General features: G+C 36.6%; 1 protein-coding gene and 1 pseudogene across 5 annotated transcripts; both read right to left on the reverse strand.

The window, feature by feature from the left end:
• Positions 1–662: 662 nt before the first annotated feature.
• Positions 663–1,971, reverse strand: LOC125189808 (annotated as a pseudogene).
• Positions 1,972–2,200: 229 nt separating this feature from the next.
• On the reverse strand, positions 2,201–10,410 carry LOC125188581 (uncharacterized protein slr1919). Of its 5 annotated transcripts, XM_048085518.1 has the most exons (16): positions 9,953–10,402; positions 8,551–8,726; positions 8,044–8,197; positions 7,828–7,880; positions 7,264–7,407; positions 6,823–6,927; positions 6,617–6,742; positions 6,176–6,331; positions 5,403–5,509; positions 5,096–5,258; positions 4,910–4,975; positions 4,687–4,780; positions 4,034–4,146; positions 3,680–3,750; positions 3,297–3,450; positions 2,201–2,841 (listed from the first exon to the last, which is right to left on the reverse strand). In XM_048085518.1, the coding sequence occupies exons 1-16, from the start codon at positions 10,332–10,334 to the stop codon at positions 2,425–2,427; spliced, it is 2,481 nt and encodes an 826-aa protein (XP_047941475.1). In that variant the 5' UTR covers positions 10,335–10,402; the 3' UTR covers positions 2,201–2,424. The 5 variants fall into 5 exon arrangements, 3 of the variants coding, with proteins under 3 accessions (XP_047941475.1, XP_047941477.1, XP_047941476.1); XR_007170759.1 differs by lacking the exons at positions 2,201–2,841; positions 3,297–3,450; positions 3,680–3,750; positions 4,034–4,146; positions 4,687–4,780 and having other exon boundaries at positions 5,403–5,436; positions 9,953–10,409; XR_007170760.1 differs by lacking the exons at positions 2,201–2,841; positions 3,297–3,450; positions 3,680–3,750; ... (1 more) ...; positions 4,687–4,780; positions 4,910–4,975 and having other exon boundaries at positions 5,144–5,258; positions 5,403–5,529; positions 9,953–10,410.
• Between the last annotated feature and the right edge of the window lie 3,705 nt (positions 10,411–14,115).

Below are 14,115 nucleotides of genomic sequence, written 5' to 3' on the forward strand. Positions count from 1 at the left end.
TATATATGATTTAAAAAAAAAATTGAAAATCGTCGCTGGCCGATCGCTGGCCGATCGGGCCTCCACAGTGGCGGCTAGCCGATCGGCTAGCGCTTCGGCCAGCGACGAGCGATCGGCCAGCCCACGCCGATCCGCTCGCCGAAATCGCCCTCGCCGGTTGCAATGGTTCAGCTAGCCGATCGGCTAGCGCGACGAATTGGCTAGCCGGTCGCTAGCCGACCATTGCGGATGCTCTTAGGTAAAAGTGGATTGAGATATTACTGTATATAAATAATTCTAATTGTGCAAACTGCTCAAAACATGTTTTTTTCAATATACCAGTCCTTACAGTATGATCAATGTAATATTCATGGATTACGAAATAATAATCACCGACATCTCATGCTTCCATAATCAACCAGAATCATTTGTAATCTCTAAGTTAGAATTCTATAGGATTGAAACTGTTCACGATAAGTAGTCTCCTTCGTATCTATAGTGAGTGAAATAAGTACTACTATTTAATTATGCAAGGAGGTCAGATAATAGAATTTTTTTTTTGCAAGAAATGAAGTGACTTCTTTATTAATTTCCATAGTTTGCAACTTCTAGAGTTTTATACTACAATGCAAGATCTAGTAAGAAGCTATGCTAGTTTGAATACACAAATCCATCTGAGAAGCTTCATCCCAAATTTGCTGGAGATAGTTTATCTTGAAGCTTTGCTATTCTTGCCTTGAATGACTTTGCACGACGAATGGATGGGTCGCTTTGTCAAATCGATCCATAGCCATATAAACATCACCTTCGCAAAGATATGCCTGAGGATAACGAGGTGCGATAGTCAAAGCCTCTTTAATGTCCTCAAACGCTCCATCTGTCTCCCATCGCCAACCTTTCCTTGTACATAGTATGCAAACCCCCAAATGGTCTGAGCTCTATAGCCTGCGACAGTAATTCAAAAGTCTGGGTAAAATCAGCCTGAGCCATCTCATCTTCAGCTCTCTTCCTCAGCGCCAGCGCCTCCAAACACTTGTTCTCAGCATCGCCATTGTCAGCACCGCACACAATTGCCATGACATTTGCGGCCTTGCTGGGGGTCCCACACCGCCCCACGAACACACCCCCTGGAAGGATCACGATATTGGGGCCGGCGCCGCACCGCCCGAGAGAACTTGCAGAGCATCCAAAGAGCCCTGCTTTCTGCAAGTCCTGTTTGTGCACACTCTAATTTCTTGGTGTGAATGGGTTGGGTTGTTTTCTGAATTTGTTAGTGGAATAGAGGAGCAAATGGGAGGCGGAAGCAGTGGTTCAGATAATAGAACTTGAGTGACAACTCGGTCACCTTTTACGTGCAATGCGTATTACATGCACCTTTATTGTTCGAATTAAAAGAGAAAATAAAAGCAAAATAGTTAAAATTATTTATCCTCGTAATATTGGAGAAAAGGTTACATATACAAATAAGTAGCTCGAAGTGTTCACTTCTTTTAGAATGTAACATAACAAGAACAACCTAACATAACAAGAACTCAGTGGAGTCTGCAATGGCTCTCAACTGTCAATGCGAGCTGGTGCATGGAGTTTATATAACCACTTCTTTACGCACTGAATTCCTAACATATATTCCAATACCTTCGAGGAGTAAAAAGAGCTACTCCCTCCATCTCATAAATATTACTATCACATTTTGACCGTATACAAGTTTTAAGAAATACTAGTATAATGGAAAATGAGTTGAAAAAGTTAGTGAAATATGGATCCTACTTTTAATTATTAATTTTATACAATGAATTAGTGAAATGTGAGGTTCACTACCAAAATGATATAAGTGGTATGTGACAAAATTTTTGTGCGATGGACAGAAATGGAAATATGTATAAAAAAATTTCCGGGACGGATAGAGTATAATCAAACTACCTAACATATACAGGTTGTTCTTTTGAGTGTAACAAGTTCATGCTCAACTAAACTCAAACTTGATCCCTTCATGATCCAAAACCTTCGAGCAAAGAGCTACTCCGTCCGTCCCATTAATTATGAAATGTTTGTTTTTTAGCTCGAGATTTTATGTAGTTTTATTTTGTGAGTTAATGAAGAGAGAATAAATAAAAGAGATGAAAAAAATAGAGATTATGATATTTCAATTTTAGGAAATGTTTTATTTTTAATGGACAATCCAAAAAAGAAAAACATTCCATTTTTAGTGGGACAGGAAAAGTATAATAATTGTCTCTCACATACCACTTGTAGGTAAAAATTTCTTTAAGAAAAAGTATTCAAGGTATAAGATATTACTACCATTTACATAATTATTAATTACATAATAAAATTTTTTATAGTACTATTTATTTATAAGCTTTTTTCTCTACAGAGTAACCTTCAACGGATGTGATGTTTTGCTCCTCTTAGATTATCTTGAAGAAAAAGCTTCAAGCAGTACCCTTAGTTGGCCATAGAGATTTGCTTCCAGTTATAGGATACACGACTCAAGTAAGCTCTGATGAGGGCTGCCAACACTCTTCGACAAGCCATAGCCGATGCCACGAAGAGCATCGATAATGAAGCATAGTAGAATCTTAAGAGCAATAGAGGATCTTTCCTAGCAGAATTATAAGACTTGGTGAAGATCACTCTGAGACGACGATCTGTAAAGAGAGATTCATATTCGTCGTTTGTAGAGGATGCATGTGAATTGCTGTCGGCCAGCGTGAATGGAGAGCTACCTTTGGGGATATTGAGACCTTTCTCCATTGCTCCAGATATCCATTTGTATATAACATCTGCAACGACCTGACAAAGCTCTTGGCGGAACGAAATGGCCTCCTTCGAAACGAGCGCTCGAATCAGTGAAGCTCCATCCTGTTGGACAACAGATGGTTTTGGTCTCAAACTAAGGAAGATAAAACTCACATTTCACTTTCTACTGCAAAGTATTCATGATTTTAATAAATGACTCGCACTTAAAGAAAATGGCACATCATTATCCGATAAGTTGATTCAGTTTTCAAAAGTAGGAAGGGCCCACTATTCCGGTACTTGGGAAGCCGTGTTGGCAATTGAAAATCTGCAAAATGACAATTGACTTTAATTTTGTGTACAATTTCCATGTAGATTTCCAATTGCCAATGGGACTTTTAGTATCACAAAGTGGACCTGTCCTAGACTTGAAAACAAAGTCAATATATTGATTATGTCATTATGTGTACTAACATGTCATTCTCGAATGTATGGGACACTTGCACGCATACTTTTGAATAGAAAGTGAAATGTTGATATGCAACAGCATATAAATAGGTTGAAGTAAAGGCGCTTACTGCAGTCATCAAGAGTCTTCTTAAAACGAGGCCGTTTTTGGATGGTAGAATTTTCAGTGCCAGGTTTGTGAGATTCATTTCTGGAGCAATTCCATTTGCAGATTGCACGAGAGAAGTATGCGTGTTTTGTTTCACCAATGATTTCAGTTCTTTCCTGGAAACAAAATGGAAATGGTAGTCATAGATCAAATGCGACGGATATAGCATCTGTCCACCCCAAAAAACAACAGAAAATTAAAAAAATAAAAGAAAATAAACTAAGGAAACACAAATGCTTCTGAAGGAGAAACAGCCTACATTTGTTCTGACAACTTGCCAATATTAGCGTGCAAGAAACGTTTCGATAATTCAAACTACGAGAGGAAAATTCAGTATTAATTTACCTGGTTGCTCCAACTCTCAAGAAAACAGCAAGCTTTTGCCATTGAAATTCTCTTCTTCTGTTGAACACAACCTGAAAAGTTTAAACAGAGTAATTAGAAAAAGATTTCAGAGGTTATGGTAATACATTCCGAATATAGACTTTCAGTAGCCAAATTCTTGGTGTCTGTTAGATGGCAAAAGTTTGAATTATGTATTTTCCTAATCATTCGTGCAACCAATACAAACATCTTAGCCAGAAAATAATAACTTAACAAAACAGGAAAATGTTAACTAGGTCAAACGTCTTAGATGAATTGCAAGTGCTTGTATACGATAGAACACCGTAAAATTAAATTTTATCATCCATATGGTACCGAGTACAAGATTCTCCTTGTAGCAGCAGAATTGTCAACAAGAAGCTTCTGAAAAACATATGGATATGCAGCTTCAAATGTCTTAAACGTAGGATCAGCAGCAACCGCCAATCCTGCAGAACAAACAAGGGAATCAAGTAATAGTTTAAAACATTATCACTGTGCACACACCAAGTTATGTAGTTTGAAGATGAAAAGTAGTACTCCCTCCGTCCCAAGGAAGATGACCCCTTCCTTGGGTGGCACATGATTTTATGCAACTTTATTTTGTATGTTAAGTAGAGAGAATCAAGTAAGAGAGTGGGAATAGAGTAGAGATAAAAGCTTTTTCTATATTCAGCAATGGTCATCTTGGTTGGGACAAACTAAAAAGGAAAGTGAGACATCTTTAGGGGGACGGAGGGAGTAGTAGGCACTTAGGTATATATTAAGTTGATGTCCATGTATAGCAACTCATATAAAACATGGACTAGTGGGAAATTTTTATGCACATTTCGTGATGTCCCTTCCTAACCAATAACGTTTGAGGCTCTCCACAGGTATATGTTTAACGACATCTTCGACATTCATAGGTTGCAGACTATCAAGCATTATAACAGAGGCATACAAACAATGAATTTGCATCCCTCTTCTAGGGTAGGCAGAAATATTACCTTCCAAAGACGCCAGAGACCGCAAAACAAGAACATAGTACGGAGGCATGCGGCAGTGATACTTTAGAGCGACAGACCATATTTTACCCAGTACCTTCAGATTAAGAAATTTAAATCATTAAAGGAGCACATACAAATCGAAAGGCACACTCAGAATTTTCAGATGTCTCATTAAAAAGTTAATTTGAGATTATACTCTATTGATTTACTAATTGATTCTCACCCGACTAAACTTGACATCTGGTATTCCATTGGTAAATACCAACTTCCCCATGGAATCTTCCAGGTCCTGAATTATTCAGAAAGTCAGATTATCTGATGCAATTGTTTGAGGCAAACACCACTCACGAGATGGTAATAAGAACCATATGCAAGTGTAGTTTAAAATTATCAATGATATGGATGCTACCATGGTAAAACGCCTTATGTTAGTCCCAGGTCTAATCACATCCATTTCCGTCAAATCATACACAAGAGATGCCCAATCACCATTTACAATGTGAACTATGGCACCAAGCATGGCGTACTGGTGCTTCTTCTCCATCCGACAGAGCAAGCCAAAATCAAGGAACCTATTCCAGTAAATCGGTAAAGAGAAGCATTCAAGTATTAGACATCATAATATAACTAATCCATGATCAAACTTGTTTTTAGGATTGAAATTTTATTTAACGTATATGTGCCTATTAATAATTTATTTATGAACAGGTTAGTACCCAAGTTTCCCAGATGATGTGTAACGCAAATTTCCTGGATGTGGATCAGCATGCATTAGGCCAGTCTCAAGAAGTTGTATAAGTGATGCCTCCACACCTTTGTTAACCTAAAGTAGGATAGCAGTACCTAATAGCTTTTAAATGATACAAGAATGCAGGTGAATCACGAAAAATAATGGGACCAGTAGATATGATGTTACTCCTTCCCTGTGATACGTTAAAATGCAAAGTCTAGAAATTATACTGTAAGTTCTAATATATGACACCGTCTCTAATCTCTAGTATGTGAGCTATGTATAAATTTGAACATATCTTTTGTAGTGCCTGCCACTTCTCCATCATGTGTATCTAAAATTAAGAAAAAAAATCTAATACTCCCTTCGCCTACAAAAAATAGTCCCATTTGTGCGGCACGGGTTTTAATGAGAAATTGGTAAAGTAAGAGGAGGGGGGGGGAGTAGGTAAAGTAAGAGAGATATGGAGAAAAAGTAGGTAAAGTATGGGAGAGGGGAGAAAGTGGATAAAATATGAAAGTGAAACTTTCTATTTTTAGAAACGGGACTATTTTCTTTGGACATCCCAAAATGGCAAAATGAGTCTATTTTTCGTGGACGGAGGGAGTATTCATTTGTTTCTGCAATAGAAGCAAGATTAGTCATTCAGCGTTATTATAGGGGAAACAGGAAGATCTAACTACTTTTCTTGAAATCAATAGATGCACTTTATGTATAATCTTGAATTTCAGCAGTTACAGTCTCAAGTTATTCCCATACCAAATCAAGAAGCTTTAGGTTAGACTCCTCAGACGAAACAGATAGCAACTCTGTTGGACTATCACCAGCCATCCATTCCATAGTTAGAACTCGTTTCCTGGTCAAATGCTTAAATACTTTTGGCAAACAAATAAATGTGAACCGAGAATGAGCTTCCTGCAGAAAATTGAAAGAATAGTATTCAAAAACTATTTTTAAAAGTGAAATAGGATTAGTTATACTGTTCTGATAGTGTCAGCATACTAGACAGGGGAATGCCTCTTCACATGAACAACTTATATGCTATGCATCTCTGCTGCAGTTACATGTATGACCAAGATCATCAAGATAGTATTTCTCTTGCTAAATATGAATAAAGAAAACTTTCTCCACCTATTTGAAGGAAAATACATGCATGAGATGATGAGAAACAACCAAATAAAGTTCATAACAGAAAATTACCATGAATTCTGATGCATTAGCTGCCTCAAGATTGTAATCTAACTCCCCTATCAGACCTTTTCCCAGTTCATCCGCATATATAGAAAGATCATTTTTCCTTTTAGCTATCTTCTGCAGAAGTCCTAGCTAAAAAGAATTGCTCAGTGTTAATTCAGCATCTTATATTATTCTGAAAGAAAGATGACATGCAAGTGTATGAGACAAACCCCTTTATGAAGAATATAAATATCCCGAACAACTATGTGATGTAAGTTAGGACGCTGAACTTTCACCGCCACATCAAATCCCTCATGGGTTTTGGCCTTGTAAACCTTTAAATGTCAACAAAAACATTAGAAACTATACGGTGGCAAACTAAGAAACATAGTAGAGAAATCTGTCCATAATTGATCTTACTTACTCCCTCCGTCCAAGAAAAAAAGGCCTATGGATGAATGGCATAGGTTTTAATGAGAAATCGGTTAAGTCAGATAGAGAAAGAGAAAAAGTGGGTAAAGTATGACAGAGAAACTTCCCATTTTTGGAATGGGACTACTTTTCGTGGACACCGCAAAATGGAAAAATGAGACTATTTTTCGTGGACGGTCAATTTTTAAATTTCCCCAATAGTTCCATAGCCCATAACATGACACAAAAGCCTTCCATACCTGCCCAAATGAAGCTGCAGCTACCGGATCCTCAGAGACATAGCTAAAATACTCGTCCACAGGAAAACCTAATTCGTCTTCTATAATCTTTATTGCTTCAGCCCGTGGGAACGGAGGGATTTGATCATGCAGCTCTGACAATGCCTGCAATCATAACTTCGCCAAGAAAATAAAATATGAAATATGAATTATTTTCGGCATAGAGAACAGCACATGGGAATTATCAATTATGTCAACAGTCTACAGAGTATTATCAGTTGTCACAAAGAACTAACAAAATGAGTTTCTTTCTTTGTTCTTTTGGTAGAATGAGAAGCTAAATAGAGTGTTAGTCGAATCAACTGATAAAGATGCCGAACATTGATTAGGTAAATATGGGACTGCCAAATGGATCTGAGGATATTGACAATTGAGTTCAATTGCGGGCTGGGTCAAGATAACAAAAACTTATTCACTGCTATGGCACAAAATTTGGGTGAAACACATAAAGCGTAAGTTAGCTCAATTTAAAGAAAGGTCCTAGTACACAGCAATTCAAAAGAAATAGATGGTTCAGTTTTACACCTTTGAGACTTCATCACCAATTATATCTGGCCTTGTAGAAAGGGACTGACCAACTGCACACATATAAAGACTTGCATTAGAAAATTGGGTAACAAATGCAAATTGTAGTAGTATCTCGTTTGGATATTCACAGTCCGTTGAGCATGTTCATGCTGCTGCAAACTCAATAATTATTTCCTACTCCAGCTTCCTTCCATGATGTAGAAATAGCATTACCTTTGATAAAAGTTGGACCCAATTTTAGCATCGTGTCTTTTAAAATTATCCCAAAATTGTAATCAGATACACTTTTGCGAGCATCCTCCTCCGCATCACAGCTGATGCTAGAGATTCTGGATTTGATTGTAGCAGAAATAAAGGCAACAAGGACCTTTCAAAAGATAAAGGTGAGTCAGGACGCAGTTTTATGAATAAAACTTCCAGCTACTATTTTTAATGACTCAAAAGAGTCCTCACCAAGAACTTCCAACTATACAAACGAAAACAGCAATCGCAAAAAGCACTAGAGTGATTAAAAAAGGAGTAAGCAGAAGAACAGATCAATGACTTTGTTAAGCATGTTAGCATGCAGAATCTCAAAAGGATCAATTCGCAGGTTTCAGTTCAAGGATCTTGTTTCCAGACTTCAGATAACTTGAAGAAGTCATTTCCAAGTATAAGGAGAGCACAAAATAATACAATCTTTAACTTGGAAAAAAAAATTCCGGCTAAACTTTTTATCACCTCAAGAAGCCGGAGGATCACCACATGAGGCCTCAAGGTGAAATACTCTGTAACTGCCTCTGCGTCATATGTTTCAGGAAGAGGCTTTGTCCACATCTTGGATAGAGAGTACCAATACCAACAATACACCTCTAAGGCCTTGATATCAGCCATAAACAAATCAGCACCAGTGAGCTCTGGAGGAACACCAAAAAGATCAGAATCAAGCATGTTCAGTTTTATCAATATAATCATTCACCAGTTGTTAAGAAGCTCACGGCCCTGAAAGTCGTACTTTCGGACAAAAGCTTGACACGAGTTCTCATACACATGCAACAAGCCAACAAGAATATGCAACCAACTCAAGCAAGGTAAACATGATCCAAGTGTAAATTTTTCGATCAAATTCTTTCATATTTCAGCATGATTCTTGATGTTAAATGTTCTTAGTTCACTTGAATCAAAATTGGTGCGATCATATCGTCAATTTCTACGAGAATTTGGTGAATTTTTTTGTCCAAATCCAACTATTTTAAAATAATTAGGATGTTTTTTGCTTCATTCTTGCTTTAATTTTTTAGGGGACTGGTGGTAGTCGAGGTTCTCATTGGACAACCGGCGACATCACGTGGTGGTTGGCGGCATTGCAACGACAACGAGACCACAATAAGTTAAGTCACTTTTTGGTCCAAAACACATGAGTAAATTGATCTTTTTAGCCTCAAACGTTAACTTTTAACGGCTCCATCTAAAAGACACCTAAATTTGTTAAAAATCATATTGTACAAGAATCGAATGACAAAAACATAGTATTGTTTAGAATGCAAATCATAAAAAAAGGTCATGTGTAGATGGGCCAAAATGGACTTTACTCTAATCCCTAAACTGCAAAAACAAGGGAGCAATGTACATTGAATACTCACAATATACAATTGCTTGTCCTCATCACATACACACACACACACTTACATCTATACTAAGCAAAAGATCACAGCGTTCATTTGTGTGATAGTGATTAAGAGGATGTTTGGTTGAGCTTATAAGTTCAAGATAAGAGTGAAAATTTCTATACAGGTTACAAGCTCCCAAATACCGACTTATTTTCATATCTTATAAATCAACAATTAATTACAAAAATAACTGTATTATAATTAGTTATTTTCAATACATACCAGTCAAATCTTCAATTCCCACACTCTCGAACTCAAAATTCTCACTATCTAACTATCATTTCTCTTTGTATCCTATACTAAGTTGAATCATCCAAATACTTTTAGTTTATAAATTCTTAAGACCTTATTGAAAATCATGCGATTGCTTTAAAACCAAACCAACAGGGGCTCTAATAACAACCAGGCCAAACACCTCCTAAATAGTTATGAAAACTGTGCACATCACAATATTCTACTACTTCAAATACTACCTGTATAGCAGGGCTGTGGCCACGACGGAAACCGGAGCGCCGCCGCCTGGGGATCCTCCACATTCCGCAGCCACACAAAATCCTCCACCGTCTTCGAAGCCTCTGGAATCCGAAACGCCTTATTCGCCCATTCCAATCCTTTGCTCAAACCATCTCCTATAAACTTGACATCCTTATGCACTACTTCCAATCCTCTGCTCAAGCCATCTCCCATAAACTTCACATCCTTCTTCACGACTTCAATGACGTTCCCCAGCGCGCCGCCGTTTTGCTTATTGTTAGGGCTCGCAATCCTACTGTTTCTGCTGAGCTCATTGCTCCTGCTTCGAGGTGGAGTTCCGCCATGGCATAGAACGGGAGACGGCGGCGATAACGACGCCATAGACTGCGGCGATTTTCAGCCGCAGAATTAGGAGAAATTTGAGCCGATTTTATATGAGAAATTGAGCCATGGATAAGTAGTTCGCTACGGATAGAATGCAGTATTTACCACTCATAATTTCAGTTGAAAATCAATTTTTTTTTATATATTACTTACTAGTACTATATATTACTACTATCTTCTTATTTAAAATTAAATCAACATTAATTTTGACTAAATGAATACAAATTCTAAATAATACTATACACTTTAAAAAATATACTACTCTCTATGTTCCATTTTATGTAGAGCATTTTCTATTTAGCATAAAATTTTATACATATTTTTGTGAATTGAGCTTAGAAAATGAAATTTCTTGACCCTGACCGAGCGAGATTTTGACTAAATGAATATAAATTCTAAATAATACTATACACTTTAAAAAATATACTACTCTCTATGTTCCATTTTATGTAGAGCATTTTCTATTTAGCATAAAATTTTATACATATTTTTGTGAGTTAGAGCTTAGAAGGAATAAAGTAAAAGAGAAAATGAAGTGGAGATAATTCTATTTCCTTTTTAAAAAATGTGATAATTAATGTGGGACATTAAAAAAAGGAGCTTAAAGTAAAAAAGATAGAGTATATAATACTACATCCGTCCCAACTAAGTTGAATCAAAAATTTTATGCACGATAATTAAGAAATTGTGTTGAAAAGTAAGAGATGAGAATAAAGTAGGAAAGGTAAAGTGAGAGAAAAAAGAATAAAGTAGTTGATGGAAGAAAGTGAGAGTGATTACATGTTTTGTTTTGTCAAAAAAGAAAATGACTCAACTTAGTTGAGGGCATCCCAAAAAAGAATACGACTCAACTCAGTTGGGACGGAAGAGTGACACGTTATTAGATACTCCCTCCATCCCAAGGAAGATGATCATTTCCTTGGGTGGTACGAGATTTTATGTATCTTGTGTATTAAATGAAAAGAGTAAAGCAAGGGAGAAGAAATAAAATTGAGATAAAAATGTTTTCATGTTTAGTAATGGATCATCTTGAGTAGGACAAACTAAAAAGGAAAGTGGATTATCTTCAATGAGATGGAAGAAGTATTAGATATATAGTATTTCAAGAATTTTTAAAACATGACAATTAGATTTATTTTTAGAAAATAAAAAACATAATAATTACACTCCGACAACATGTATAGTTGAATCAAAAATATATTAATAAGATGCCATTACACAATCAATTAGAGTGTATATGTTTCTTAATATCATTACATGAGTATCAATTTTTAAATTATTCAAAAATTCAAATGAATCTTTATCAGCACAATCATTTTGATGTTTTAGTTTGACTTTAATATGCCATCATGCATCATAGTTCAAAAAGAGGAACATACCTTGAGTTAAAGAGAAGTGGAAGTTGCAACTTGAATAATGATAGGAATGAGTGAATGAGAGTGTGAGTGTGTGAAATTGGAAGAGAATTGGTGATTTTATGGAGTTGGGGTCGTGTGCAAGGAAGAAATTGAAAGTGGGTGGAGAAAAGGAAAGAAAAACTAACCTTTTATAAATGAAATCGCGTCTGCCGACTTGAACAACGACCGCTGGGCGGTACTTGTGAAATGGCGCAACTTCACCGGGTCGTTGCGGCCCACACAACGACCGTTGCAGCCCGCCCTAGGTCCCGATCATGTTCCTGCAGACTTAAAGAGAGCGACCGCTACGTGTAATGTGCAACGGTCGCTAGAAATTAAATATATATATTTTTTGTATGTGCACAGTGCACAAAATATAATGAAATAAAAGAAAAATTAAAAGATAAAGAAAAAATAAATAAAAGGGAATGAAACGTTAGGTTTGTTGGGGTTTGTATACTAAAAGATGCTTCGAGCGTACATGCCTTTGTACAGTCAGCTCATGCATGTATATAAAAAACGCCACGTCCACTTGTTTACCTAATTATGAGAGTAAATAATATAATATAATGGTTTATTATTGTAATATAATAAAAAAGTCTAAGGCTTCTTACTAAGAAGGTCAAGTAGGGAAATTCGATGAATCTCCTCGTGAATTTTCCAGTAGGGGACTTGACCAGATCTAGTAAGAAGAAAAACGTATTCACAACCTAGATAGGCTTTGACTACCTATTGGTATGGTTGCGGTGTTTGTGATAATTCCTCTTGCCTACGAAGAGATTAGTAACACCGGTGTGGTTAGACATTGAAAGAATCTAATACGAAATGTATTCTTTATTGCTATCTACTGTAAGAATAAATTTCAGAAAAGTTTATTATTTTCTAGTCTATGATATTAATATCAATATTGTTTATTCATAGGACGCCACCTTTGACTTATCAATATGGGAGTTTGTACGTAACTCAAACATGATATCTTGGGTGGTAGTAATTGAATAACATGATGGTATTGGAATATTATTTCATAGAATTCGCGTGCCCAGTGTGGTATGATTAAATCCCAAAGGGTGATCCCCAAGAGGTGTTTGAAAAAGGAATTTATTATTCAGAAATCTGTGCAGTTGGAATTTTATTCCACGAATAATAAATAAAGTTTCAAACTATAAAAATCATTGGAAAATTAATTTAATTCAAGTCACATAGCAGACCAAAGAATTAATTTGACGGATCAAGATAATCTTAAACGCGGGAAATATTGTAAAATAAAATGGACCCAAGTTATTTGTAATTTGGTGATTTAGATGGGAGTGTAATATTTTTCTTTAGTAGAACAAGATAATATTCCATTGATAATATATTAAATCATGTGTCATTTGATTTAATTAGATATTTATCTAACGGGTGAGCCCAACATCTAAGTCATTCCATGGATCCACATCCTAGCCCAACAAGTCCAAGCTTATAAATAGTGTAGAGATAGGAAAGCCTAGAGTACCACAACACACAACACTCCTAACCCTAACCCTAGCCGCCATAGGTGGCGCCTCTCTCTCTTGGTCTCGATGTTCGTGCCCTAGCACGTGGGAGAGTAAGGTTCTTGTTTTGTTATTGTTCTATCCTAATTCATAGGATTAGGTCAAGCGATTTCGTGTTTGTGTTGGTTTTCCCTAAATCTCATATCACTTTTATTTGATTGTTCGAGATCCGCCCACGCAGATAAATAATCCAGGACAAGGGAATAGTATGGAAGATTAGTGGTCGATAAATCAAGGATCTCTGGGTGGTGCAGCTAGCAACGTCAATCCTATGATGGATCAAGAGGTAACAATCGAATCTACATCAAATTGCATGATTATCTGTTTTAATGTGTTTTATCTATAGATCTAGTTTATTGCATGAAATTGGAATCGAATGCATGATCACCTAAATAGATCTGTAAGGATTTGTTTGTTTTTCATGTCTTCCGCTGCGGTAGTTCCAACATGGTTTCCTTCCAACAAGCGCTTTTCGTTTAATTCGTTAGCTCGACGTCAAGTAGCCTTTTTTTAAGTGGGTGGACTGATAATCTTTATCTTTCCCACTGCAAACGAAATTAACTTATTATATACTTTCTTCCACCATTTGAAAGTTCCATTCGCGGTCTTAATGGTGTGTAGACCTCAGAGTCAATGAGATGCAGTGGCTTTGGCCTCCTAACCGTCCTTTCCTAAAAGAAAGTACACAAATGCTTAGGTGGTGTTAAACCCATCAAGATTATTCAACCTTGCTTCAAGTTCAACGACCCTACTTTTGGTCTCGTTGGCTTTTCTATTTTCTCATAATACTTTCAAGATCTTCAAGATCCCTTGCTCATATTTTTCTTCTTTCTTGAGTGGCTCCAC

This window comes from Salvia hispanica, chromosome 5 (genome assembly GCF_023119035.1).
Source record: "Salvia hispanica cultivar TCC Black 2014 chromosome 5, UniMelb_Shisp_WGS_1.0, whole genome shotgun sequence".
NCBI classification, from domain to species: domain Eukaryota; kingdom Viridiplantae; phylum Streptophyta; class Magnoliopsida; order Lamiales; family Lamiaceae; genus Salvia; species Salvia hispanica.

Excerpts from the sequence above, each read along its gene's own strand:
- LOC125188581 (XM_048085518.1), bottom strand. The coding sequence starts at position 10,334 with ATGGCGTCGTTATCGCCGCCGTCTCCCGTTCTATGCCATGGCGGAACT. Across the intron at positions 5,259-5,402 it reads ACATCATCTGGGAAACTTGG|GTTCCTTGATTTTGGCTTGC; the intron begins GTACTAACCTGT and ends TTACTGGAATAG. Across the intron at positions 4,781-4,909 it reads CAGATGTCAAGTTTAGTCGG|GTACTGGGTAAAATATGGTC; the intron begins GTGAGAATCAAT and ends CTTAATCTGAAG.